The sequence below is a fragment of the Rattus norvegicus genome, chromosome 4 (assembly GCF_036323735.1).
Source record: "Rattus norvegicus strain BN/NHsdMcwi chromosome 4, GRCr8, whole genome shotgun sequence".
Lineage (NCBI taxonomy): Eukaryota > Metazoa > Chordata > Mammalia > Rodentia > Muridae > Rattus > Rattus norvegicus.
Window position 1 is genome coordinate 164,067,473 of NC_086022.1, and position 13,874 is coordinate 164,081,346.

Consider the following 13,874-nt stretch of genomic DNA (forward strand, 5'->3'; position numbering starts at 1 on the left):
ATTCAGGATAGCTCTGCTCAGGATAGGAGATAGGTCCCTCCCTTTGAGTCCTGAGAATCACCTCCCTGGTTTCTGGTACATTCTAGAGTGTCCCCCCATCTCCTACCTTCCTGTTTTCATTCTTTCTGCTGGCCCTCAGGAGGAGTTAGCTCACCCATTGACTCAGTCCTCCACTCTTCACAGCTCTGACAGATGAAGTCCTTAAATCAGGTAAACATTGCTACATCTGTGTAGACCTTCAGGACAATGGTGAAGGGACATGTGGCTCCCTTCTCATTCCTTTTCCAGTTGTTTCAGTCATTTTATTTTTCTGTTTGTTTTGTTTTAAAACCACAGTTTTGTTATTTCCGCATATCACAGCTTCTTTTGTGGCTTGGATGTTTCTGGAGGATTTTAGAGCTTCCATTCCAGTAAATAGCCCCAGGGATGTTCTCATAGTTTTATTTTCACAACATGGCACAGAATGATTCTGGAAATGTGATGGGAAAGGATTCTTAAACTTTAGTTCAAGATTGAGTGCTTTGTTTACCCTGGGCCTTGAAAGAGTAGCTCAAAGCAGATGGTTAAAGAAGAAGAAAATAAAACCATCTAGAGTATATCATGTGTTACATCTTTTCTTTCAAAGATAAAATTGTTTAAATTGTGTGGGCATAATGGAAACCAAGTTCAATACCTTCAGAGAAACCATCAGCTGCAAGTGTGGGTGGGTGTGGGCACAGACAGCCGAGTGTCCACAGCAGACTTCCTTTTGTTAATGTTGCTTCTCAGAACTTAGAATCTGTTACTGTTCACAGTTCTCATCTCTTGTCTCCAATGGACACATCAAGAGTCTATGGTAATGTAAAGACATTTAGGTCTCCAGGGCATAAGCAAGCATCATTCCCATCTCTCTCCACAGGTAAGTAACTTTATTTATTCTTTTTTTTTATTAACTTGAGTATTTCTTATATACATTTCGAGTGTTATTCCCTTTCCTGGTTTCCGGGCAAACATCCCCCTCCCCCCTCCCCTTCCTTATGGGTGTTCCCCTCCCCACCCTTCCCCCATTGCCGCCCTCCCCCCAACAATCTAGTTCACTGGGGGTTCAGTCTTAGCAGGACCCAGGGCTTCCCCTTCCACTGGTGCTCTTACTAGGATATTCACTGCTACCTATGAGGTCAGAGTCCAGGGTCAGTCCATGTATAGTCTTTAGGTAATGGCTTAGTCCCTGGAAGCTCTGGTTGCTTGGCATTGTTGTACATATAGGGTCTCGAGCCCCTTCAAGCTTTTCCAGTTCTTTCTCTGATTCCTTCAATGGGGGTCCTATTCCCAGTTCAGTGGTTTGCTGCTGGCATACGCCTCTGTGTTTGCTGTATTCTGGCTGTGTCTCTCAGGAGCGATCTACATCCGGCTCCTATCGGCCTGCACTTCTTTGCTTCATCCATCTTGTCTAATTGGATGGCTGTATATGTATGGGCCACATGTGGGGCAAGCTCTGAATGGGTGTTCCTTCTGTGTCTGTTTTAATCTTTGCCTCTCTATTCCCTGCCAAGGGTATTCTTGTTCCCCTTTTAAAGAAGGAGTGAAGCATTTTGATCATTCGTCTTGAGCTTCATTTGTTCTAGGCATCTAGGGTAATTCAAGCATTTGGGCTAATAGCCACTTATCAATGAGTGCATACCATGTGTGTCTTTCTGTGATTGGGTTACCTCACTCAGGATGATATTTTCCAGTTCCGACCATTTGCCTACGAATTTCACAAAGTAATTGTTTTTGATAGCTGAGTAATATTCCATTGTGTAGATGTACCACATTTTCTGTATCCATTCCTCCATTGAAGGGCATCTGGGTTCTTTCCAGCTTCTGGCTATTATAAATAAGGCTGCAATGAACATAGTGGAGCACGTGTCCTTTTTATATGTTGGGGCATCTTTTGGGTATATGTCCAAGAGAGGTATAGCTGGATCTTCAGGCAGTTCAATGTCCAATTTTCTGAGGAACCTCCAGACTGATTTCCAGAATGGTTGTACCAGTCTGCAATCCCACCAACAATGGAGGAGTGTTCCTCTTTCTCGACAGCATCTGCTGTCACCTGAGTTTTTGATCTTAGCCATTCTCACTGGTGTGAGGTGAAATCTCAGGGTGGTTTTGATTTGCATTTCCCTTATGACTAAAGATGTTGAACAACTTTATTTATTCTTTAGGAATTTGCATATATTCTAGATATAACCCTCTCCTGTTATTTTGCAATTGTAAGTGATTGCTTTGGGATGGTAAGATGACTCGTTAGGTAAAAGTACTTGCTGCACAAACCTGACAACTGAAGCAAAAGTGTGTGTGTGGCAGGGTGGCTTGTTGAGATAGAAGAAAACCGACAATTTCCAATGCTTTTGCTGCAAAGAGAATTGCTTCCTGAAGTTGTTCTCTGATCTCTACACCTACTGTGGTATGCACATACTTGCAGTTACACAGAGAGACAGAGAAGGAGACAGATAGACAGAGAGAGACAGACAGACAGACAGACAGACACACACACACACACACACACACACACACACACACACACACACACACACACACCTCTGTTGTTTTTTAAGCAGTGGTTCTGGTTGTGTTGATGGTTTAGGACAACTTGCCTGCAGATATCTACAGCTTCAGAGAGAAAAAGCTTTTTGTTCAAGTAATTTTCATGAGCAGGGCTTCTCCTATTCAACTGTAGTTAAAAGAAGCATGGAGGAATAATGTTTTACAAACATGAACAGGTTAATGCCGTTAGAGATACTGCAAACTTGCTCTAATGGCTCTCCTATTCCAGATTCTGGGACAGAACAGACCTGGCTCAGCTCTACTGCAGTTGCACCCCTAGCATTTTGTGTTAGGGAAAATCAGCCCTCTTTTCTGCCAGAGAGTTTAGTAATCTTAGAGAAATAATGTGCAAGACTGAGGTAATACTCAAGAGGATAGCCTGACATGAGGATGATGAAAATGTAGAAAATGCACCAAATTGTCATGAGATAGCCCTACACTCTAAGACCCACCTGGGCTTACTAACATCAATAATGCTGTAACATTTCCAATGTGACATTATTCCTATATTGTGAAAACAATGTGATTAACAATATTAAAGGATGTTTGGTTAGGATCTATTAAATTATAAAAGTTAAAATCAGGAAAATGTCCTAAGAGTCGCTAGCTTCACCTTCAAGTCAGGGTCAGGAGAAAATGGAGGCTTTTACAGTGCCTAGAGGATCCAAGTGAGCCAGCCAGTGTGATACAAAGAAGCCATTTTCCTTCTGCTTGTGTTTCTACTTAGCAAAATAGGGGTGGGGCTTGTTGAAATGGAAGTAAGAAAATGCAGGTTGAGAAGAGCAATGATGTTTCCTCAACACTACTGTCCATGATCTCCAATCAAGAGACTAGAAAATTTGCCTACCCTCATTGAGATTATTTTCCTGCAGCCATCAACTTGAATGGAAAGCTGAAGGAAAATTAGTAGAATAAAGCCATTGAGGCATAAGGTGTGTGACCCATTAGTGAAGGAACTGAACCAACCTGAACCAACTGAAGCAACCCATTGACTAGATGGCTTAAACTGTGGGAAATTCACACCCCGGTAGTTATATCTCTCAGTAAATAAACGAACAAAAACAGAGAAAAGAACAAGCTTTTTGACCAAAGGACAAAACCTTTTCTTTGATGGTAGGATGGATCAAATGTGTACAGAGTTAATTTCTTTCTTTCTTTCATTCATTCATTCATTCATTCATTCATTCATTCATATACAACAACCCTACTATGTGTCAGTATTTCTTGAAATGATAAGATTCAGGTACAAAATGTGAATATTTTTTCATTATTGGATTTCTATGAATGTGTATATGTGCAGTCATTAAACACCTGCATCATACACTGCGTGGTGTTGAATGACAGCAAGAAAGACATTTAAACGAAAAGATGTTTTGCCATTATAGACAGCAGCAAACAGAGGCATACAGGTAGGCATTCTGATAGATGATTCTGGAGTTCAGCCATGAAAAGTGCAGGGGATCAAGAATCAGTATGTGAGAGATGAGTCTTCTAGGAAGCTGAACCTGCAGATACAAAGGGAGAACAGGCCTATGATGTAGGGGAACACGAATGCCCAGTGTCCTATAGAGATCATGTCAGGAGAAATGCTCACAGAAAGGGATTTGGAGGACATTCCATAGGTTCCTATCAGTTTGAGGAGGAAACTGCCATAATGTCTGAATAGTGGAGATGACTTAGCATTCTGTGGATACTAAACAAAATGTCTGAAGCAGTGACTTCCACATAACTAAAGTTCACCTGGCCTCTTCAGTGGTCAATGACTATTCTCCTCAGTGTAACCTCTTCCAGAACAGCTTAAAAAGGGCAGGATGTCTATGCATTTCCTTATATCTTACTGTGAAGGAATAGTGATTTCTAAAATCACTCAAATAATCTTCTACTTTCTGTTTTACAAAAAAGCATGACTTGGGAGGTGGGAGGGAGATGAGGAAGCATTACTCAGTATTCAGTGATGCTTTGTAGCAGGTATTAGGCTTTTAAATTCATAAGAATTGGTCAAAAAATTTTGTGAAGTAGGTATTGTCCACTCATTTTACAGATGAAGAAATTTATGGTTATGAACACATTTCCCCAATATTTTATTATACTGTATGATATTTTGTTATGTTGAAATGTATGTGTTCTGAATACTAGACTTTAACAAAACACATTAAAAATAGTGACTACAACTACAACACTATTTCACAAAAACACAGAATTTCAAGGGTGGAGAGAGTGGGAAAAGAGAGAAATAGAAAACAATGTACAAACACAGAATGAGAAACATTGGTTTTTTCGCTAGGCTTTGTTACTCTGTGGCTAACTAATGTTTATAAGAATGTCTAGGCTGATATAAATTCATCGTTCTTATATTCATGGTGTCTTTTCGGCTTTGAAATTTTCTTTGGTGTCTGCTACTGCCTCTTTGTTCAGCAACACAGCATGTCTTACACAGCAGCTATCACAATCCATGGTTTTATATCTTAAAATCGAGGCATTGTTTCCTTTCATGACAGTCTTATGTCAGCCAGACCACACAGCATTACTCACTGCCCACAAAAGACTGTTTCCAGAACTGTCGCATATAAGCTCGTCACTTCTATAAAATATGGTGTTTGCACAGGACTTATGTGCATATCTCTGTGCTTCAGGTCATCTCCAGATTAACCACAGTGTCTAAGAAGATCTCAGTGCCATACAAATGGCTGTTCTAAGTATTTCTCTAGAGAATATGATGGCAGAATCTGTATGTGTTTAATAGTTGCAACCTTTTAATTTATATATGAAAACCTTTAGTCGGCAATGAATTGGGTCTTCAGATATGGAGGGACTTAAGGCTAAGAAGAACTGTCTCCTATTTCTTAGGATTATTTATTTCCTCTCTCCTTCACTTCATTTCTTTTTGTTTTTTTCTAAAGAACATTTTAAAATAGTTTAGCTTACTTAATAATTGTCAGCATTGTAAAACTGATCTACAGTGTTGAGCTTACCTGTGTTTTCTTCTTCTTCTTCTTCTTCTTCTTCTTCTTCTTCTTCTTCTTCTTCTTCTTCTTCTTCTTCTTCTTCTTCTTCTTCTTCTTCTTCTTCTTCTTCTTCTTCCTCCTCCTCCTCCTCCTCCTCCTCCTCCTCCTCCTCCTCTTCCTCCTCCTCCTCCTCTTCCTCCTCCTCCTTCTTCTTCTTTTTCTTCTTCTTCTTCTTCTTCTTCTTCTTCTTCTTCTTCTTCTTCTTCTTCTTCTTCTTCTTCTTCTTCTTCTTCTTTTTCTTCTTCTTCTTTTTCTTCTTCTTCTTCTTCTTCTTTTTCTTCTTCTTCTTCTTCTTTTTCTTCTTCTTCTTCTTCTTCTTCTTCTTTTTCTTCTTCTTCTTCTTCTTCTTCTTCTTCTTCTTCTTCTTCTTCTTCTTCTTCTTCCTCCTCCTCCTCCTCCTCCTCCTCCTCTTCCTCCTCCTCCTTCTTCTTCTTTTTCTTCTTCTTCTTCTTCTTCTTCTTCTTCTTCTTCTTCTTCTTCTTCTTCTTCTTCTTCTTCTTCTTCTTCTTCTTCCTCCTCCTCCTCCTCCTCCTCCTCCTCCTCCTCCTCCTCCTCCTCCTCCTCCTCTTCCTCCTCCTCCTCCTTCATCTTCATTCTCCATCATGTAATTCATGCACCAAAAATAAAAAAAATTGTGAAAATGGACACACAGGCAATTCTGTAGCACACTATGAAAATAAAAGACAATATATTTTAGCATATCTGATTTAAAATTTTCACATGTAACTCAAGGCATGGTATCATTCACACCTCGAAATATTTAGAAACAACAGGAAACTAACAAAACCAGGAATCATCTGTATTTGTAGAAATTAAAAAACTGTTGCTATGGATGGTAGGACAGAGCTGTAACTCTAGTGTTTGGGAAGAGCAGACAGGGAGATCAGGATTAATCCTTAATCAGTTAAGAGTGAGTTTGGGTCTAGCCTAGGCTACAGGAAAAGCAATCTCAGAAACAGAACAAAGCAAAAGAAACCAAAAAGCAGTAAGAAAGCTTTGCTTAAAATGATACAGTGCTTGGTTCTAATAAATAAGTCTTGAAACCATTCACAAAACAAGTGAGACATGGAACTGTCAGAAATTAAATGAGAGCAAAAGGGGTTTTTAATAAAATTAGAGATGGATGAACCAGCTAATGTTTTTCCTTATTATCTTTATAAAAAAACATCATTTCCCCCATAAGAAACCCATATATTTTAATTGTTTAGAAGAAAGTTAAATTGACACTTGTTACTTGATGACCACATTTCCCAAATTAGTACATTTTGCTTCTTAAAAAACACAAACCATTCATCGTTGATAGAGTTACTGAGGAAGGCAGAAATGTCAAATGAGATATTTAGGCAGTGCAGTGTGGTAGAAATAGTGTATGCCATATCATGTCGGAAACATGGAGGGTCTTGTGCTCACAGACAACCACTATATGAAATAGGAATGTTAAGCACAAAGGTTTGCTCCTTTGAAGAAGAGATGCACAATCTGAGAAATTAGACATAGTTAATACTGTGTGACCCTTGCAATATCTATATGGCTGAGACTATACTGAATCATCTCCCAGACAAAGATAGAGAACTCCTCAATCTATAAAACGTATCTATATAGAAAATGTACTGGGGGTTGGGGATTTAGCTCAGTGGTAGAGCACTTGCCTAGCAAGCTCAAGGCCCTGGGTTCGGTCCCCAGCTCCGGAAAAAAAAGAAAAAAGAAAATGTACTGAAGTCTGAAGTCATATTGTGCACAAAGAATGAGTTAGTTATCACCAGAGAAGTTTTTTTACCAAACTCCTGAGCTTCAATGCCTAAAATAAACTTCTTGGGGTTGGACTCTTGAAGTTTGAACCAATACCCGCTACTTAGTCATGCTGAACCTAACTGCCTACTGCCTCTTGAAGATCATTCCCTGCTGGCTGTGGTGATCACAGAGACTCTGACCATGCTATATCATAGTACTTCCATAACTTCTAAAGACATAGTGTATGTCATGTTATACCGCAGTACCCTTTAATCACCATTTCAGTGTCTGTAGCTTCTATTACTTATATTCAACAGTGAGATTAAATGAGTGACCATAAAAGCATAGAGATAAGTTATTCTGTGTTTTATATGGACAGTGCCCTGAGCAGCAATGATGAAATATTATGGCATCTAGGTTAAGATGTCACTCATCAGTCCCTAGTGCCATGTTCCAGGAACACTAACTCACTCATTGGTGGACCCATATTGCAAAAGTAGAGATACTGACAACCAGACATGCCAAAGAGAAACCATAATGCATTCCTTTAAATAAAAGATGATAATACACAGCACTCCATTTAATGGAAAAATTGTTTATACTGTCACACATCAAATTGTGAAAGTTATAGCCACCAAATATATCATGGGCTAAGTTAAAATGAAAATCTCTGTCTCTGTCTCTGTCTCTGTCTCTCTGTCTCTCTGTCTCTCTCTTGTGTGTGTGTGTGTGTGTGTGTGTGTGTGTGTGTGTGTGTGTGTGTTGAAGTGTAGCACTGCCTCCAGGCACAGTCAGTCCACTAGCATGTTGTAAGGGAGATCTTACGTAATTATGAACCCCCTCTAATCATTATCTCAGATGTTCTCAAGTGGACTTAACACGTGTAGTCTTTGCACTTCTTAGATGCTTGTCGGTGCCCACACTGGCATCATTTGGCTCTGAAACTTGGCTGTGCTACGCTGATCCTTCTTCTCTTGACCCTGATTGGACTCAGTGTCTTCGGTAAGTGAGGCAAGAGCTTTTGCTTCATAATTTTCCCACTTAAACATTAGTCCTCTTTATAGCACTTGGCCTCCTGAATCCTAGGGTAAGGTCAATGCCACATAATGTTACAGGCCAATATACTGAGTTTTCTGCCAAAACTTCCTTTCTCCATGCTTCTTAATTTTTCAGAAAACCATTACAGGGCATAGCATATGTGTATCTTGAACTATAAAAAATCCAAGTCACATTGTTAAAAAAGATGACAGTAACAAAGGAGCTCAAAAGTCCCCACATTAGCTTCTGACATGCTTGCTAAACCTTGTCTTGGTGTGGGTGAGCTTGCGGATGAACAAGCCCAGATGTGACTGTGAACAACTGAGAGATTCAGCCATGCCCACAGGTTGTCTTGTCAATCAGAATCATATGCAACCTCAGAGCCTTGTGAAGCCAAATGGGCTGTGCTTTTCTTCTTCCTATATACTGTCTCAGAACTTGTTCCATTATCTGTTTTGCTGATATTTTATCCTCAGTCTTGAAATCCGGATTTGTTGAAGTAATCCATTGCCTGAAGTGAGAAATAGAATATACGTTCTACTCTTCATTTCACCATCAATCATCTCTGTGTGTTTTTCTTATTTACTAGTGAGATTCCTAGTGCAAAAACCACTAATAGAAAAATGCAGTATGGCTGCTCAAGAGAATGGGACTGAACCAACAGGTAATTGTGTGGCTTGAATTTCCTGAGAATAATAGTTGACACAAAATGTGAGTTACCTCAGTCAAAGTTCACAAACAGCTCTCCATGAGGACATGAGGACACTATACTGCAATGGTTTTGTCTGAGAAGACAGCCATACTGTGAAGACATCTTGGAGAGTCACACAGTTTGTAAATGTTGGCGCTGGGAACTGCATTGAAGCTGTGTGATGGTGACAGCTATGAGCTTTGGCCCTGCTGCCTGCTGATGCTGGTACACATGAGCACTCATAGGCAGATATCAAGTTAAGAAGTGGAATATTTGATGAATTTAATGAATATGTTGAACATGTTACTTTGGTGAAGTTAATTAATAGAAAGAAAATATAAATCAATCCTTTGTCATTATGATTCCCTGACATATGATAGCATTATTTATGCTCCCACATGTACTAATGAAGTAGCTACAGTGTGTAGTTGATTGTGATTGTGATGTAGCAGAAAGAGGGCAGAAATAGAATATGTCTTCTCTCTTCTCTAGGGAGATCAGCCATACTAGAATGCCCGAGACATTGGCAACCACACCGGAACAAATGCTTAATTATTTCTCAAATTTCCAGACCTTGGGCAGAAGGTCTAGTTGCCTGTTCTATGAAAGAAGCCACTTTGTTGATCATTGAAAATGAAGAAGAACTGGTACATTGCTAAACAATATTGTTAAGTAAAACATAAGGCTTTTCTTTAAGCTATGTAAATATCTCTGTTCCCTAACCAATTGTCTATACTGAGGAACTGGAGGCTTGCATTTTAAAGCATTCATAATCTGAGAGATTAATTGAATTTATTAATTAATAACTTCGATGAATCAATTAAAATTCAAATATATAGAGAAAAATTTCTCAATGTAGAGAGAATTATTGGTGGGGAGCTAGGAAGGAGTAATTGTGCTTTAGAAAGTTAATAGAAGTAAGTTAGTCATGAATAAACATGTGGTAGTTTAAGTCTTTCACTCTGTTTTGATCATAGAAGTTTGTGCAGAACATTTTAAAGGGAAGACAGCAGTTATTTTTTATTGGACTAAATTATGTACAAACGGAGATGACCTGGAAGTGGATAAATGGCTCTGTTTTAAAGCCTAACATGTAAGTTTTAAATGAATTAATTTGAAAATTCAATTCATATCCATTTTACTAAAAATTAAGTTTTATAATTTTAATTTAGTTTATAAATTCTTGAAAGGTTAAGAATAGACTGAAAAGACAAGTAAACCATTTATTGAAAGTTTTCATATACAAGTAGACATCTACCTTTTATAATAGTTTGTGGTGCGCGCATGTGTGTGTGTGTGTGTGTGTGTGTGTGTGTGTGTGTGTTTATTTTTAAATATCTACCTGAAACACTTAGATTTTTTTCTTTTTAAATATACATACTTACAGAGAATTTCTTTAATTTGTGTGTGTGTGTGTGTGTGTGTGTGTGTGTGTGTGTGTGTGCCTGCCAGTATGTATTTATGTGTACCCTGTGCATTCAGGAGCCTACAGATGTCCGAGGAGAGCATCAGATTTCCTATATTTGGAGTTAGAGATGGTTGTGACTTGCCTTGTAGGAGCTGAAAGTTGAATGTGTGTCATTTGAATGAGCTGTAAGCAGTGTTAACCTCTAAACTATCCCTCCCACTCTATACAAAAATCCTTATGTAGCTCTTTAGAATTGTGGCATAAAGTTGCATCTAAGTATGCCATGAAAGGAATTTCTCTAGGCAGTATAAGAATAGACATTGCCATTTGAAAGTAATTTCATACAAACTAACGCTTGATTTTTGTTTATATGCTTGTGTCTGTATGAATATTGATTTTGTTTTGTGTGTTTCTTTTTTTTTTTGGTTCTTTTTTTTTTTTTCGGAGCTGGGGACCGAACCCAGGGCCTTGCGCTTCCTAGGTAAGCGCTCTACCACTGAGCTAAATCCCCAGCCCCGTTTTGTGTGTTTCTTAATTGTATATGATGTAAAATGCTTATTTAATCTTGATTCACAATACAAAAATATAATAATATGTGAAAAATTCATGTAAAGCAGAGGATTATGATTGGTTGCTGTGCGATTTTACTCTTGGATAAAATGATGCTCTGATCAAACAACAACAACCAGGTAAATCTGGAGGGCGTCCTGCTACAGGAGAGAGTCAGCTGAAGCCTGTTTAGTGTACACTGCACTGAGGCAATGGCTCCAGGTACAAGCTCTAGGTGTCTAAGCCTCACAGCTCATTCCATAGAACCCATCTAAAAAGCCAGATGCAGAAGTGAATACCTGTATCTCGGCACTCTTGCAGAGAGATTGGTGGTGAAGACCAGACAATGGCTTAGAAGAACTTGGGCCAGTGAGACTCCAGTCCAAAGCAGGTAGAAACAACAAGGGACATACTAGGGTGTCATCAAATTTGCTGTTCACTCCCAAGGAACTCTATAGAAAAAGGAACAGAGGCAAAGGCACAGGAGTGAGGGAGGTTGCCTACTGTCTGATATGTTATATCCTGATAGCGACAGGCTAGTCTTGAACACACCCTTCTTTACAATCACCCAGAAGATGCCTGTGTTAATGTTGGCTTCTGGTCTCATGTACGGGAATAATGCTAAATTGAAGCAAAGACCCACCTGCTTTGGGATGACACAGGAACGAATTGGATCCTGTTCAACACGAGCTGAGGCTCTTGTCCTCTCTGCACCCAATTCTGCAGACCCACTGTGTTCATTCTGTTTGTTGAATACAGTTACTGAGAACCTACTGTGTGTAAGGGTTGACATGCATTCATGTATATCTCAATACCTCCCCTAAACATTAGCTGGTTCAACCCTATATATTTTAGGAAACTGAAGCTCAGCAAATGAAAATGCTTTCCACATAATCACACAACATGTTTGTAGTAGATGGAATAGGTTTCACCTCCAAATCTTAAACCTCCTCTTTGTACATCATGATAAATATTCTTGCTGGAAGAATTCTTCTCCAGTGACAGTGCAATGCAAAATTATAGGGGTTGCTATTAGCTGTATCTTTAATGTTCATATGTGTTTATAATGTTTGTCACTGTGTGTTTACTATACATAAATACCATCTAATCTAGAGAATTCTTAAAAGTCCAAACAGAAATGAGGGCTGATGTAATAATTGTAAGAAAATCTTGGACACTAGGAGCAGTTATGTTTTGCTCTCCAGATTACGGATCACTGGTTCGGAGGTAGAGAACAGCTGTGCCCTCATCTCACACACAGAAGTGTTTTCAGATTCCTGTTCTTCAGACAACCATTGGATCTGCCAAAAGACCCTGAAACATGTCTGAAAACCTGTGTCCTGACTCCTGATTGTGAATCTCATCTTGATTACTTCATAGTCCACGCCAGATCTCTGCACTGAACATTGTCTGCTGCTGGCCCACCCAGGGCATAGTTAGTGGCACAAAGTATGGACTCCAAAACCACTGTTACTTTTACTGGTGCTCATCTCCACTTTATTATGTAAATGTACACAGACAGATGTGTCATTCTAGGAGAAGAGTTTATCAAAGGAAGCACAGGCCAGCAGGGGGCACTGGAGGCCTTGTGTGGTCCTTGCTTATCTCTGTGTCTTAGGTCATCTACAGACAGCTGTGGAAAACTGTCTGTAAAGTTTGGATTTTAACCCCATCCCTGCTGCAAGCCATTTCACATTTGGGCTGTAGAATCTTGATTAAAAGTCTTGTTGTTGACTGACAGCAGAGGCTCAGAGTTGAGGATCTTGAGATGGGAAGAATTTGTATTGATGGACACTCACAAATTAGTTTATTAATAATAGACTAATCCTGTGACAATGAGCGTGACTTTATGTAAACTGAACTCTGCCCACAGGATACCTCTTACCCTGTGGTGATGCACCAGCAGACTCTGGGCAGATGCTGGTCCATTGATACTGAGCTTATCAGTCTCCTGAGCTGTGTGAAAGTGAGATGTCTTCTTCTCCAGTGTACTATTAAAACAACAACAAGAACAGCAACAACAACAACAACAACAACAACAAGATTTAGACAAGGACTTCTCTCTTTCCACTGTCCACAGCCATCCCATTCATTTTTCTCATGACTTCTTTCTTCCACACCTCTCTATAATTTATGGCTTATGTGCAAATAGTAGGAAGTATGCAGTTACATATTTGGTAACTGTAGTAGAAAATAAATGATGTCTTTTTAATTTTTAAATTATAGAAAATAAGTATTTCAAAAATAAATATTCTGATAAAATAAGTATTCTGATAAATCATTTGGATGTCCTCTTCTTTTAAAAAAACAAAACAAATAAATAAATAAACCAAAAACCAAAAAATAAAAAAAACTTTGGCCAAAGGTTCCATTGTAATCAAAAGAAAAATATTTTGTTTACTGTATAAGAGGCATAATGAAATTTCTTAGAATAGATACCTATTGATTCATATATCACTCAATATGAAGTGTAATAAAATTTAAGCAAGTGCTATGATCCAAGTAGAATCGTAATTAAAATTAATTCTAAATTAAAATTATTATTTAGAGCGTATGGGTGTTCTCTTTGCATGTGTGTCTGTGTTCTATGTAGGTGCAATGCCCTTGGAAGCAAGAAGTGAAATTGATCCCTTAGGATTGGAGTTATAGATGGTTGCAAGCTGCAGTGTGGATAATACTCTTGGACATCCACTGTGAAACTGTTTTGTCTATACATCAATGGATCCTGATACTCAAGAATTCCTACAACTGATCTGGAATGTCTTTCCCCAGGATTTCCGAGATAGTCCTCACCTTTTGGACTAAACATTCACTAAAGACTGAGTCTGTCTCCCTCTTTTTCCTCCTGCCTCTCCCATTTTGCCTCCCACCTGCGTCAGAATATAAA

General features: G+C 38.9%; 1 protein-coding gene across 1 annotated transcript; it reads left to right on the top strand.

Annotated features, from left to right (window-relative positions):
• The first annotated feature begins 776 nt into the window (after positions 1 to 776).
• Positions 777 to 13,252, top strand: Klrb1c (killer cell lectin like receptor B1C). The gene is made up of 6 exons (NM_001085403.2): positions 777 to 898; positions 8,205 to 8,303; positions 8,929 to 9,003; positions 9,523 to 9,677; positions 10,008 to 10,123; positions 12,193 to 13,252. The coding sequence occupies exons 1-6, from the start codon at positions 814 to 816 to the stop codon at positions 12,314 to 12,316; spliced, it is 654 nt and encodes a 217-aa protein (NP_001078872.1). The 5' UTR covers positions 777 to 813; the 3' UTR covers positions 12,317 to 13,252.
• Positions 13,253 to 13,874: the final 622 nt, after the last annotated feature.

Coding starts and splice junctions, on each gene's coding strand:
- Klrb1c (NM_001085403.2), top strand. CDS start 814: ATGGACACATCAAGAGTCTATGGTAATGTAAAGACATTTAGGTCTCCA. Junction 899..8,204: donor ATTCCCATCTCTCTCCACAG/GTAAGTAACTTT, acceptor TGCACTTCTTAG/ATGCTTGTCGGTGCCCACAC. Junction 10,124..12,192: donor TCTGTTTTAAAGCCTAACAT/GTAAGTTTTAAA, acceptor TTTGCTCTCCAG/ATTACGGATCACTGGTTCGG.